This window comes from Nilaparvata lugens, chromosome 2, assembly GCF_014356525.2.
Source record: "Nilaparvata lugens isolate BPH chromosome 2, ASM1435652v1, whole genome shotgun sequence".
Classification (NCBI taxonomy): Eukaryota; Metazoa; Arthropoda; class Insecta; order Hemiptera; family Delphacidae; genus Nilaparvata; species Nilaparvata lugens.
Window position 1 is genome coordinate 49,284,929 of NC_052505.1, and position 14,943 is coordinate 49,299,871.

Here is a 14,943-nt window from a genome sequence, read left to right on the forward strand (position 1 = left end):
TAGAGGAAGCTCCATAAGTTTAACATGAACACTTTGAATACTCACTAGAAATTAGAGAACGCTGCCCAGTTCAGAGCGGTAACATCGCCGCCGTTGTATCCCTACCGCTTTATGCCTACTCTGCTGCGCATGTCCTTCCCAAGTAAAAAGTAATTTTGTACGGAGTATAGACGTTTCTGTGGCTGGTTCCACTAAAATGCAGGCTAAACTCTTATAATTTGCCTACCAACTTGACAGTGCCGTTGGATAGTATTTGGCGCTCCGCACTTCGCGGTGTATGAACATATCAGGTGACCACTTGGAGGTGCGGGATAAGTGTGTGGTTCAAAGCCAAACTGATTGTAAACGACAATAGTGGTGTCCACTGGGTCCTTGACTGGTCACTAGTGGCAGCTACTAAATTTCCCTGTGTTGTCCCTGTGTGATGGCTTTTTTCCACTACTGGACGGCTAGACTCTACTTGTACTTCATTGCAGTGGGCAGATGCGGCCTGCACCCAGGGACAATAGTAGCTCTCACGGGAGATAGAGTGAATCAGAGAAGTAGCTGAGTGTTGAAAATAATGCATATATTCAAATGTGTCAGAATATATTGAAATAGCGAAGGTAGGGTAGAAGATAATAAATTTAGATACTTGCGTTATTTAAACACTCTCAGCTACCTTCTCTGATACCTTTGTCGCTTCACTATGTTCTAACCCACAGTAAAGTAGTGCATGAATCCATTCACCATGCTATACAGTAGCTAATAAGTTGAAAAACACCAAATACTTATCATTTGAAAATTCAGTATATTTTACACTTTTTGTTAATGAAATAATACAGTAAGGTGGTTCATTGAATAATAAATTACCTTCAACAGTTATAAAAATATAAAAAAATCTACCTACTGTACTGTACTTAAATTTAAGCTATAATCGAATTGATTAAATTGAGTGACTATCTATAATATAAATAATAAATGTTTTTGGATCGGTTACTAACTTCATGAAAACAATAATTACGGTATACTAGATCATCTTTTTCCCTAAAAACAGTAAATTAAAAGTATGGAATAAAGAAAGTCAAGAATTGAGCAATCTCGTTTTAAGGGCCTGCTACAGCATTTCCAAAAATTGGTCATTCTAGTACCAAGATAAGTGTGTTAAATAAATGTATACAAACTTTCGAACACTAGTTGAATATTTTTCAGAGCAATATCATCAATGCACTAATATAACATAGCATAGGTAATTTCAGAAATGAACAATACTTTGGCGGATGTTGATTCGCTGAATTAACCCAACCCACAAGCGTCATCAGTCATCTTTAAAAATGAAGTGCAAGTTTTACACAAAAGATTTACCAGACCGAGTTTCATGGATGATGCAGTAAGGATGATTTCCTCCAAATAAAATATTGTAAGTTTTATTTCACTATTCCTTCTCATTTTCATTTATCTCTCTAAACAGTAATCTGTACATCTCATTGAAGATTCGCTCCAAAATACTGAAATATTGTGGGATTTACTAATTTATTACATCCGTCCTCCTTTCATCTCTTCTCTCTATAATTATTTATTTCTGTATCAACTATTTGAATTATTTATATTCCATCACCGTATTTTTTTTTGGATTATAGCTTTTAGATTATTATATAGCAACACTATTTTGGCAACGCATACCTGGGCACAGGAATTCCCTTGCATATATTATTTTTATTAATTCATCACTGTCAATTTTTGATAATAAAGTATATTCTGTATACAATCATAATCTATTCAGGTTTCCATCTGTACATCAGTTAATGTAATTTAATCACCAATCACATTTCTACTGGTCGTTTTGCGATCCCCCCTCCACTTATCATAAGACATGTCTAGGTAAGAATGAATTACAGCCAAATAAGAAATACATTTTGTTAAAATAGAAAATTCACAACAGTAAAATCAAGAAAAATGAATTAATTTAAAGACACGTTTCGGATTTGACAAGTTGCGAGTTGGTTCAGCGTTCAGAACGGTCTGTGGCAGTAGTCCTCATCACGGTGGACATTCCATCCACAAATCTGGTCCGGAACAGAACGTTCGCGTTATTGAACATTCCGTCTTTCAACGAAACAATTATGAACTGCAACAATCCATAATAAATATATCAGAAAAAACACAATGAAGAGTTTTATCCTAAAAAATTAGGAACTATTACTATTATCCGATTTGAGACAAAATTAGAAAATAGATGTTTTGTACAATAGCATGTTTTTCTTTTCTGAGAATTGTATTTATTGTTAGCTCTATCCAATAAATACATGAAATGAAGCAATACATATATTTATTTGAAGGGAGTTCCTCAGATCTGTCAGATTTCAAGTTGTCTTGCATTATAAAAAAATCTGGTGTGGCGCACTCACACAACTTTCCTTGCCGTTATGAAAATTGATCACCTGACGCTAGTGTTCACGCGCATCTCAAGTCTACTTATAAACAAAGATCTGATCCAGCTGGTGACAGGACAATAATGCTGGAGACATACGAGGTCTGCTATTTCTTTATAGTGAATAATTTAATAGAATCAACAGTTGCCAACAGTTTGCAATTGAATAATCACATTTTCTCAAATATCAAGCTTATTTTCAATTTTAGGTAAAAATGTTACTGGACATTAATTGAAGATATTTTCATGTTCAATCTTTTCCACTCGAAACTTTTTGGTTTAAATTATATCTGAGACCTGATAATTGGAAATCTAAAATCAAACTTTGCATAGATAGGGCGGAGCTCCTGAAATTTTTACAGATATGCGACTTGTGGCAGTTGATATAGTTTATCAATGACTATTTTAGGTATGAATTTGATCAAAATCGTTGGAGCCATTTTAGAGAAAATCGCGAAAACCCCTGTTTTTGACAACATTTTTGCCATTTTAGCCGCCATCTTGAATTGCATTTGATCGAAATTGTTCGTGTCGGATCCTTATAGTGTAAGGACCTTAAGTTCCAAATTTCAAGTCATTACGTTAATTGGGAGATGAGATATCGTGTACACACACACACACATACAGACCAATACCCAAAAACCACTTTTTTGGACTCAGGGGACCTTGAAATGTATAGAAATTTAGAAATTGGGGTACCTTAATTTTTTTCGGAAAGCAATACTTTCCTTACCTATGGTAATAGGGCAAGGAAAGTAATAGGATGAACATAACCTAAAAGTTTATGTTTAATCATGTGAAATAAGGTAAAAAGGTAATAGGGAAGGTAAAAGGAAAGGTTAGGGAAATTAGATTTAGGCTTTTAAATGGAAATATGTTAATAATATTTGAAATGTTTTGATAACTTTAGATAATAAACACAAATGACGAAAAGATGAAATTCTTGCACATTCGAAATACCAGACAACATGAATGACACCCTTTTTCAATAATTTAATTATTCATACAGAGGTCTGGTTGAATTAAAAGTAAAATTCTAGAATAATGTTTAACATTATTAATCAGTATATTCTTGGTGATCATAATATCAGTAAAATAATGTTAATGAATTACTTGAAAATGGCATCATGGCCGAAACATGTCGTAAGTAAACCGTTTTAAAAATAGGGTACTTGGATTTTTATTTTTCATTTCTATTCAAGAGTACCTCTAACGAGAAAAGATAATCTAATGTTAATGTGTATTACTACTATATAATATTACTGTAAGAACATTACTGTTTTTAAGTAATAAAGAAGTCGCTCAACCCAAACCTCAAGTGTTATTATTTGAGTGGCTTTACTTTCCGATCATTCTATATAATGAGGTTATTCCTTTCCTTATTCAAGTCCGAGAGATATTACTTTTAACATAAAGAGGGGAAACCTGTAGTTAGAAATATTGTTGGATGAAATATCGTAGAATCCTCTGGTAACTAGTCTTTTTTAAATCTTATTCATAAAGTACAAAATTTTAGCTAGAGGATTTTCAATCATTGAATTGTTTTTACTAAACAGGGTTCAGCTTTAGTGACAAAATCAACAGTCTTGAGTTTGAAAATCATTATGGAAAATGTTGAAAATTATAAAATTAATTTTTAATGCATCGAAGAAAAACTAAAAGGCAACTCTATGGGCAGTTACCAATCCCAGTATGGATTATATGTATTACTCTTCTTAGATATGAACAGAACACAGTATAGTAGGTGAAACTAGATACAAGTATAGAATCGGTATTTAGAGAATGAGAAACTAATAAGCTTACCTGGGAATGTTTGAAATGAGCTTTGAGCATTTCACCGATATTTTGCGTATGCGAAGGATCAAGAGCAGCGTCAACTTCGTCCAAAATATAAATTGGCGCCGGTTTAAAAAGTAACATGGCAAGAATGAGAGACAGTGCCACCAGAGACCTCTGACCACCACTCAACTCCCCAAGACTCTCTTTCCAAACGCCACCGAACCCAACTTTTACCTGAAAATTTTCATCATCAGATCATTTATTTAAAAAAAAGATTTTGAAATCTTAATATATAAAAAATATACATTCAGAAAAAATAGTTTGCGAGTCGGAAAGAATGACCCGTTCTAATAGCAATCTCATTGAATGATTTTTGATAAAAAAAAACAATGACTGATTACATTCTCATTGATAGACAAAACAAACATTTATATAATGTAATAGTGTTAATATTGAAGGGGAATCAATGAGTAGTTTGTAGGCTTTATAGGTATTGTCTTTCTGGTTATTGAACTGAAATGAAATTTGATTATTACTGTGAGAAATAATCATGTTTTAATTGAATTTGCTAACTTGCTGCTTAGTTTTCAATATAAATGCGATTTTCGTGTACTTTCAAAGTTTAGTTTCTAATTCATGAAAAGCTACAGTAAAGCTACTGTATTTGCAATTGAGCGAACTTTTACATTTTTGAAAATTTGGCGGTTGCACTGAAAGTTAGGTTAAAAGCTCGTGGAGTCGGTCGGGTTGCCGTTGGAGGGGGAATAATTTTCAATGAAAAAGCCAGAGTTCCAAGCGCAACGTAACCGGGGAAAAATGTAATGGTGTACGAGCCTCGGTCCTCAGATTTTGTTATATTCTAAATCCCATTCAAAGGGACAAATTGACAATTTTTCGCAATCAGTCATTACATTGATCTAGTTCAAATAAGAATCCAAGTTTAATAGGGTTAGTAGAGTTAAAATCTGGAGATTGAGTGTGAATTCTCGTGTCGTATTTCAAGTATTGAATGATATGTTTCTCAAAGGTTTGAAGTTCAAATTCATTGTTCAAATGGTGAGTGCCAAGCTTTGTTGTTATTTAGCTCAAAATTAATTTCATAGAATTAACGAGGCCCAAATTTAAATGCCAGCAAGTTAGCAAAAATGTTGAAGGTTTAGAAGTGCAAATTGAATATATGAATTTTTAAATTGATAGCTGAATAATTGACTTGGTTTTTTGTCAAATCTTGGTTTGATAATTATGAGAATCTGAGCATTTGAATGAACAAATCTACTAGGCTCCCAACCAATCAACGATTCAAAAATAGATTTTATAGCAGTATAATTTTAGAGAATATGACAAGAAAAGAAGCATCCCCTCCGGTTATAATAAGATGACATTGGAATTCAACGATTTCTGTGAATACAAATTATTTTATTATTCAAGTACTTTCAATTTTTTAGATTAAATTATATAGAATGTGAATGCTGCTTTTAAAGTAGTTCACAATACTCATCATCATTCAGCTTGCAAATTAAAAATGGCATCGAATTACATTGGTTAGGCCTACTCAAAATGAGTACCTTAGTCAAAGAACTAGCAGAGGGTTTGGAAAAATCAATTTAGTTCCTAGCAATGCAAATTACCTTGAAAAACACCTAATATTACAAGTAAAACTTGATAGAATACCGTAATATGAAAATGATATAAATGACTTCATTTTTAAATAATAATTATTATATTATTTCATTTTCATTACATTACTTTATTTTACTGGTGTGACAGGATTGTATTTGAAACCAGTAAAGCCTGCTAGGCTAAAGATTCATTCTATGGCAAGTCAAGTTCTGTTTCTTGTAACGTATGAATATGAATCTCTTCATTTCAATAAATAATGTTATAATACTTTTCAAATGCGTGTAAGTTCATTTTATATACTCTAATGCAGCCTCCATTTCTTTCGACTTGACAGACAAAACTATTTTTATTGCATTAATACAATAGTCACAAATTAGATAGGTTTTATGATTGGGAGGATTTTAAAATTTCAATTTATTACAATATGAAAAAAAAGTGTGATAGAATAGACTTGTACTGTGCAGGCCTACCTCGAGACCATGTAGAACATCCTTGCCATCGACAGTCTTCAACATGGCCTGGGCGCCGGGCAACAACGAGCTGAAAATCGAACTGAAATTCTTATTGACCTCAGTCCACGCGGCGCACAGAGTCTGCTTTTTCTTCTTATCCAGCTCTTTGATGACAGTCGCTATTTTAGCTTTATCGTTCTCCACTATTTGCATCTTGCGGATCATTTCTTTATACTGGAATAAAAATGAAAAGGTTGTTACACTAACGCCACTTAATATAAACAATAATAATATATTCATATTACGGTTACTGGTCAGATCATCTCATGAAATATTGATTGGTTGGATGGACCACGTTGAGCTGTTAACCAAATACATACATCATGAAGAACTGAACTCAATAAATCATTATTTTCATAAATAATTTTGAATCATCGGTAATCAACGGTAATTGTTGATTGAATAAAAATTTTTTTTTTTTTGAAAATATCAATTATTGAAAAAGTTATTCAATCTACCAAAAATAACTCAACTGAAAGTTATTTTAGGTCATTTTTAGTAAATTGAATAACTTTCTCAAAAGTTTTTATTTTCAGAAAATTTTCGTTTTATTCAATCAACAATACCATAAAGAATTTATCTTATTATCTATTACCGAATTTGAAATGTTCTATACCAAAAATGTAATCTTTAGGCGCTCGCTCATATCTCAAAAAATAATTATCAGAAAAAAAAGTTTTCCTGAGAAAACTTTTTCATTTTGATAGCTTGATTATATACAAATCGAAAAATTTTGAAAAATATCACCAGTAGAAAGTTTATTTTTAGCCTTTGCACAGCCTTAACCTTCAAAATCACCTTAAAACAAATAGAAATAATTACCTGTTCTTCTTCTTTTCCAAGCAGATTCATTGCTCGTGTATTGACAGTTCGGTCAAGTTTTTCCTTCTCCTGCTGAAGAGCTGATATTTTCTTGCCCGCTTCTTTTGGATCTTGTGCTTTGAAATCATACATTCCATTCGGCTCGCCAAAGAATTGTCTGTCTGACTCAATCCATTCATAATTGCTCTCGAGATCCGCCAACTACACAAGAAAAAAATATATTCATTTATTTATTGGACAATGATAAAATCACATAATCATGTATTGATTATAATTTAATATAAGATACTAATCTAAAAACAAATGAATTTGCTGGATGTAATATCAACAGCATTATAAAAAATAAAAAATGAATGAAAACAGAATTGTTTCATCAAAATCTTGGAGGGAAATGGTACAGGTCCAGCCTAGTTTTTCCTCTATGGGCATAACTATTATTATGATAATAGTGTTTTGTACAATAAATGTTATAACATCTAACATATAACAAGAATAACAATAATGTGACAAGTATGTACACTGATGTATGATGTGCCCTAATGTAGATATTTAGTTATTATAGCCAAGTATTTATATAAATTCTTTTAAAAAATATTTTTCAGACATTTAATACCATTAATCAAGCATGTATGATGTGCCCTAATGTAGATATTTAGTTATTATAGCCAAGTATTTATATAAATTCTTTAAAAAAATAGTTTTTAGACATTTAATACCATTAATCAAGAGATTTATCTAGATTATAGGTACTCAAACTCTTGTATTGGAACATTTGAGAAAAGCGCAATTGAAACCTGTTCCAATTGAGAAGTTTCATTAAATCAAGTTTAGTTGCATGGTAACTGTTATTTTTTACTTGTCTTGAAATTTCCGCTTAAAACCTTGTTCACAGAACATATTCTCTAAATTTTTATCACAATCGAGTAGTTTTGGAAAGCATAGGGAGCATTTTTATTTACATAATAGATTTTGAATAAAATATATTGAGATAGCTCACCTTATTCTTAGCGGAATTTGCTTCATCCTCGATTTTGGTGATATTATGCTCCAGAGTGATGCAGGCCAGTTCAGCATCCGAAGCCTCCTTCATAATCTTCTCTTTACGTTGAGCTGTTTTATGAATTTCATCGTCATGTTTGCTAATTTTGTCTTTCTGAGCTACGATGTCGGCTTTCAATTGTTTTATTTCGTCCTGCAATTTCAGGTAATTGATGAGAAACAAATTTATTCGCCGTAAAACACTTTTCGAAAAATAAAAAAATACCAGTCAAATCCCACTTTAAAAAAGATCTTCCAGGTTTTTTGCTTGCTCGGAATTTGGGTCGTTTACAAAACATTAGATAGGGCTCTTATGGTATGTAAAGGTCGTATCTATCATGAAAAATGAGATAAATGAGTTAAATCGGAAGTTTTAAAGAATCTTTGAATACATTTTTGCTGACTTGTCTATGTCAGGCTTGTCAAAATTCTAGAATCATGTCAATAAATTAATGCTTAACGAATAAGAACAAACTTACATGTAATAAACTATTTACAATATATTTTACATTGCAGTATTGTATATTTAGAAACCTAGTAAATACTTCTAGTTGTAGAAGGCTATTTTTGAAACGAGAATCATTTAGGCTGTAGATAGATTTTACACTGGAATAAGATGTATAATCTTATGATTTTATAGAAGATTAATGTGAACATTATTTTCAGAAAAATTTATATGAATGAATATAGTACAGAAAATTTACGTGGTACTTATCGGCATGAAATGCTTATAAGCAATTCGTAGTTAATGCTGATTTGAGTGTTATATTATTTAGTTTAGTTATTTAGTTTCTTATTTAGTTTATGAACCGTCGAAATTTAGAACTCTTACCTAGTTTATGTTGTTATTGTGAGAAAATAAACAAAATTTTAGAAAAGTCAAATCATAACCTCATTGTTTTGGAAACTTTTTTATAAATACAAATTTTGGGGGAGAGCCAGTTTCGGGTTCAACCTGTTGTCTTCTCCCGATTTTTATTCGTATAATATCATGATGTGTGGCTCCCTTAAAAATAAATAATACTATGATTCTAAATAAATAATACTATAATAATACCTTACGCTTCTGTAAGTGATTGAGATTATTGTAAGCCATTTCTATTTGAAAGATAGATTTAAATATAGGATAGATAAATTACCTTGAGACTGGATAAGCCTTCTGTCAGTGTCTGAGCTTCTTCTTTAAGATCTTGCAGCTTTTTCACAGCATCAGCTATTTGCTCCTGGCCAGTAGTTATGGCTTTCTGCAGTTCACTCATTTCCAAATTCAAGCTCTCACATTCCTGTCAAATTTAAATAGTTCGAGATTGAAAATAATACACAACAATGAAATTACTTGGATAGATGTTGATAAGATTACTACTGAATAACAATATGCTGAAATATAGATAGGCTATGAAATGCAGTTAGATGTAAGCTTATTTCGTCGCAAAATTCAAGTGAAATCGTAACATCTTTGTAAATGTTTTTTGTTAGTAGTTTTTCGTTTGAAATTATTGATTTAAAAGATGGATATTATTGTTTTCAGGTTTTTTAAGGTAAAAAATGCAATCGATGAGAATCATAACCAATCGACTGGATAGCTTCAAATAGGAGATTGAAGCAGTTGTGTGCGTAAGCCTGTTGTATCATTCCATATTCGAAATGTATTATCAAGAAATGAATAAATAAAATAATATATTCAAATAATACAAACGCTTGAAGAAAACACAGAAATAACCAAGCATTTCCTCGATTTTATTTGAATTCGAAATGATAGTAGGCCTACTCAGGTATTCCTCAATTATAATGAGTATCTGTGAATATTTTGTAACAAAGAACAGGAAATTATTTTTTCGTTAAAACACCTCCATGAAATTATAAAATAAATTCATTTTAAATTTAGTCTGAAAATAATTTGTCAGAAAGGAATTCAGGTCTCTAATAATGATTTGACAGATTATTAAAAAAAATATCTGACCTGTTCACGTTCTTTCCATTGCTTTCTGCTCTCTTCGGATTTCACTTTTAATCTCTTCATCTCCGCTTCAGCAGCTTTTAATTCTCTCTCACGGATCGATTTAGCGTTTTTCACATTTTCTTCAAGTTCTTTCATCTTTTTAGTATTTTCCTTCTCCTTCTTTTTGCAATCTTCTATACGAGTCTGTAAGTTCGCTGGAAAAGAAACACTCAATGTTTACTAAGAAATGGTGTAAGAAGTTTTCTAACAAATGGATAAACAAGGAATTTTGTCAAAATTTCTATTTCAAGAGAAATTGATAGATTCCTCGCTTCCAATAATTCACTACAAGTTCTTCTCATTCATTTATGACAAATAACATTAGGATTGAAATTCACACCACTGAAACGTTTCTAATAATAAGTATATGTTTCAAGGATTTGAATAAGAACAGCTCAAACAGAATGACAATACTTGATGAATTACAACATGAGCATATAAATAAATTATAATAAACATAATAGCAAATAAATCTAGTGTGAAATAGCCAATCAGTTGCCATAATTTTTTACAATCCAAGACGACACCATTGTTAAAAATGGTCGTTTTTAACGACCCTATTGTTAAAAAAATAAGAGTCGACGATGATGATAATTCGTGACAAGTAAAATTGGACTGGAAAATGTGTGACTCTCGGATGAGACCTGGAACTATCTACAGCAGATAAAGGGCCCCGGCTCTACTCTATTGTATTTTTTGTGATGCCTACATGAGATCTAGGCTTGTGCGTGGGGGATGAGGCGGATGATAATGAGAGATGATAGGACCTACAGTTTTAGGTCGGTTCCGAACCACCGGGAAGCGATTTAACAACTTATGAATCATTGAGAGGAGTTGGCTCAAGCGGTCACCCTTCCAACTGGAGTACCAGGCGTTTGATTCTTAAATTATCTAAGCGATAGCTTATCCGCGTGACCACTGAGTCAAACCGCTTCCCAAGTAATAATTTGAGACACAATTTTTCAGGACAATGTATTCAGTGAATTGTTGAATTATTTCTAGTATTTTATCAAAGCCAACCCGTGTATAATATATATTTTTTGTTATTTTAAATTAAAATATAAATCAATATTTTCTTATTTGAATTCAATATCAATCTATTCAATTTTCAATTAATGGTTTATGTTACCAAATTATTTGCTTTGTTCATTTTTTTTTAGAAATAAGTTAGTTCTAAGAGTTGAATCGATTTAACATCAAGTCAATCTTCAAGACTTGAAAATTGTCACCACTTATTACAAATGAATCTCACTTACCAATTTCCTTCTTCAAGCTGTCAACTTCCTCCTGGTATTGATGATGAGTAGTCTGTTGCAGCCTCTGACGCAGCAGGTCAGCCTCATGCTGCTTCAACTCCAGTTTTTGCTTCAAGTCTGAAAATCTAAGAACATCAAAATACATTAATCGATAAATTTAGGATGATCAAGGGCCGTTTGCACAGTCAAAATTAAACTGAATTTAATCAGCTGGTGGTTTAAACTCAAAATGAAACAATAACAAACGAGACTTGATACGGATTTAATCCAGTTTAAAATGAAATTTAGTTTAAACTGTCACTGTGCAAACGGCCCTAAGTCGTTTATCAAAAGGTTGAAACCTTAGTAAAAAAACCTCTACGATAGAAAGTATTATATATTGTAGTGTTACGCTTCATCGGACATCTAATATCTACAAAATAGTAGGGTTGAGCAATAGTTGTTATTTTAAAAATACTTCTCGACTAGTCCATGTAGAACTTATAACGTCTGCTCTTGGAAGGCGCTGGAAGATTTATGTCATCCAATGAAGATATCGATGAGAAATGATTTAAAATTAACATTAAATTATTCAAATAAATATGATTTAATTCCAATTGAAGTCATCATCATCATCATCTTCTTACAAGGATTAGGCTCTATTGGCCTGTACCGGCATCCATTTCTTCCTTGGTCTTCCTATGCCTCGCTTTCCTTCGGGTTGGTTTGTTCTCCCAAGCTAATATTGGGAGCCTATTGGATGGCATTCTGAATAAATGAGTAGACCAATTTTCCCGATATTTCTTCAGAATATTCAATAGCGGTTCTACATTCAATTCAGCTCTTATGATGTCATTCCTTATTTTATCCAGTCTACTATAACATTTAACCGCTTGTAATAATCTCATTCCAGCAGCTTGTATACGAGATTCAGTTTGTCTGTTTAAAACCCATGCCTCGCTAACGTATGCTATTAACGGTATTGCCATTGTTCTGTAAAACTTCAGCTGGGTATCTTGTCTCGTTCGCCTTCCTATAGCTCGTCTTATAGTGCCACAGACCGCACTGAATCTCGCCACTTTTTCACCAACATCTTCATCCTTATCGAATGAAATGCGGCATCCCAAGTAGCTGAAGTCTCTCACTTGATCTAATGCTGGATTGTCTATCACGATTTTCGATCTGACTGGCCACTTTCCCCTGAATGCCATTACCTTGGATTTTTGAGGTGAGATTTTCAGATTTGCCCAATGTTTCAAGTCCGACCCAATTCCGTTTAGCTTGAAAAGAGCATATTGTAGTTTATCTTCCGTGTTGAAAATGATCACAGTGTCGTCTGCATATAGTAGAGAATTCATAAAGATATTATTGCAGAGCTCTATCCCTGCGTCAACATATCCATTCCAAAATAATTTCCAGAATCTCGTCAGTGTATATATTAAAGAAAGTAGGGGACATTGAGCACCCTTGTCTTACACCTTTATTTATTTTGATTTTTCCCGTTTTTTCTATTATTGCCGGACGTGATAAAGAAAACTGTATTGGTGTATGCACCCGCAATTGCAGCAAAAAAATGTTTGGGATATCCTCCTTTTACGAGCATTATGTCCCATAATTTGGCCCTTGAAACGTTTTCAAATGCCAATCAATAAACGCCATGTGAGTTTCGCAATTGTATTCACGATTTTTCTCAATAATCTGCTATAAGGTGAATACAGCATCCATACATGATCTTCCTCGGCGAAACCCCATTTGCTCTTCTCCTATCAGTGTTTCTACAATAACTCTCAGGAGTCTATTTAGGATGTCAGCATATAACTTGTATGCAGTGTTCAAGAGGCTTATTCCACGATAATTCTTTGGGTTAGCTCTATCCTTTTTCTTGTGTATCGACACCACATTTGAAGTTTCCCACTCTGTAGGGATCCTGTGAGTTTTCCAGCCAATTGAAGTGTATTTACAAATAATCTGAATAAACTGAAAATATTTGTTTTTCACAGAAGTATAGCAATGGAGAAGTGAAACTTATATATTCCATGGAATTGGTTTCTACAGTAAGTTATGAAAGGTGACTTTTTGGTATTTATCCATATTGAATGAGAAGATAATAAGTAATTACATTATACAAGTTCTGGATGAATAAGACCTGTTCTGATGAATAACACATTTCACATGAACTGTACTACAGTAATTTTCAATTTGAATAGGTAATAATTGGCTAGATATTATAAAATATACAAATATGGAAAAAAAATCTTGATTGCTTAGAAAAATTAATTAATTACCTGCTAGCCACATTGGTCAGGCTTTTTATTTCTGCAGTCACCTTTCTCAGTTCTTCTTCGTCTCTCCTATAATCTTCTTCGAGAGCTCGAAGTTCAGCAGCTATATTTATAACTGAGTTGGAATTTAATCGTGCACCTAAAAACAAATGTCAATGTAAGTATTGGATTACCAACCAGCTAAAGTAAATGAATGTGTGTGGATTGACTGATATCTTATACACACACGTCAGTAGAGCGCGAAAAGCGAATAAATTGACAACTAATTAATAAAATATGATAACTTCGGAATTTTAAAAGATTCAACCTTCCTAGAAATACTTTAATAGGGTATCGTTTAAAACAATTACCAATCAGCTAAAATCAATTCACTTTCAAGAATGTCCGTTTTCACACGGACACCGATTTGGCGACAACACCGACACGATATCGTCCCGATAAAGTTACATGGAACAGCATTCACACATGCAAATGGTGTCGGACGATTGATTATCGTCGCCGACATGTCGTTGAGAATATCACCCCACTGGTGTAGGCGAATTTTGCTCATCGAGAATATCGAATATAAAAAACGGCCAATATCATGACATAAAATATTCAATTATACATGAAATAATTACTCATATTAGCAATGGTTTTCCACACTCAACGATAGCTTGAAAGTTGAAAAGTAATCCAAATCATAATTAATGTGAGTATGATGACCTACCTCCGGACAAAGAACCCGACGGATCACACGTGTCTCCATCAAGAGTGACACATCGCTTCAATATGCGCTGATCGAAGCTGACCTTTGTAGCTGTGTTCATGTCGGAGCAGACGAACGTCTGTCCAAATATCCACTGCATCGCTCGATGGTATTCTGGCTCGTATTCAATCAGAGAAAGGGCAGGGAACACGTTATCCTTGCCAACCTGAAAATATGTGAAAAGGTAAAACTTAAAACAAACAATAAAATATTTTTCACTTTTCTACTAATTATTCATACATTTTCTCATCTATTCTCTCTTTTTTCAAGTCCTACTCCTTCTTTATTCTACAATTATTCAATTTTCTTCACACTTTCTATTATATAGAAATGATTATTTTATTTAATAGAAAAATTCATAATTTGTGGTGTCTGTCATTGAGTCAACTGAATTCAATACCACAACCAGAAATTTGATTAACTCATGAAATATATGTTTGTATGATAATTATTACCGTAAAACGGGGTTACTTAGGCCACTTTTAAAATTCAAACACC

General features: G+C 32.7%; 1 protein-coding gene across 1 annotated transcript in view; it reads right to left on the reverse strand.

The window, feature by feature from the left end:
• Positions 1–1,601: 1,601 nt before the first annotated feature.
• The window catches only part of LOC111049438 (structural maintenance of chromosomes protein 2), a 60,596-nt gene continuing 47,254 nt past the window's right edge, over positions 1,602–14,943 (reverse strand). Inside the window, exons 13-22 of the mRNA XM_022335513.2 lie at positions 14,407–14,611; positions 13,701–13,836; positions 11,437–11,561; positions 10,142–10,335; positions 9,321–9,464; positions 8,141–8,335; positions 7,144–7,344; positions 6,280–6,495; positions 4,214–4,423; positions 1,602–2,107 (exon numbers count right to left, since the gene is read on the reverse strand). Of these exons, the coding sequence (XP_022191205.2) occupies positions 1,985–2,107; positions 4,214–4,423; positions 6,280–6,495; positions 7,144–7,344; positions 8,141–8,335; positions 9,321–9,464; positions 10,142–10,335; positions 11,437–11,561; positions 13,701–13,836; positions 14,407–14,611 (1,749 nt within the window). The 3' untranslated portion in view covers positions 1,602–1,984. The remainder of the gene's footprint in view (positions 2,108–4,213; positions 4,424–6,279; positions 6,496–7,143; positions 7,345–8,140; positions 8,336–9,320; positions 9,465–10,141; positions 10,336–11,436; positions 11,562–13,700; positions 13,837–14,406; positions 14,612–14,943) is intronic.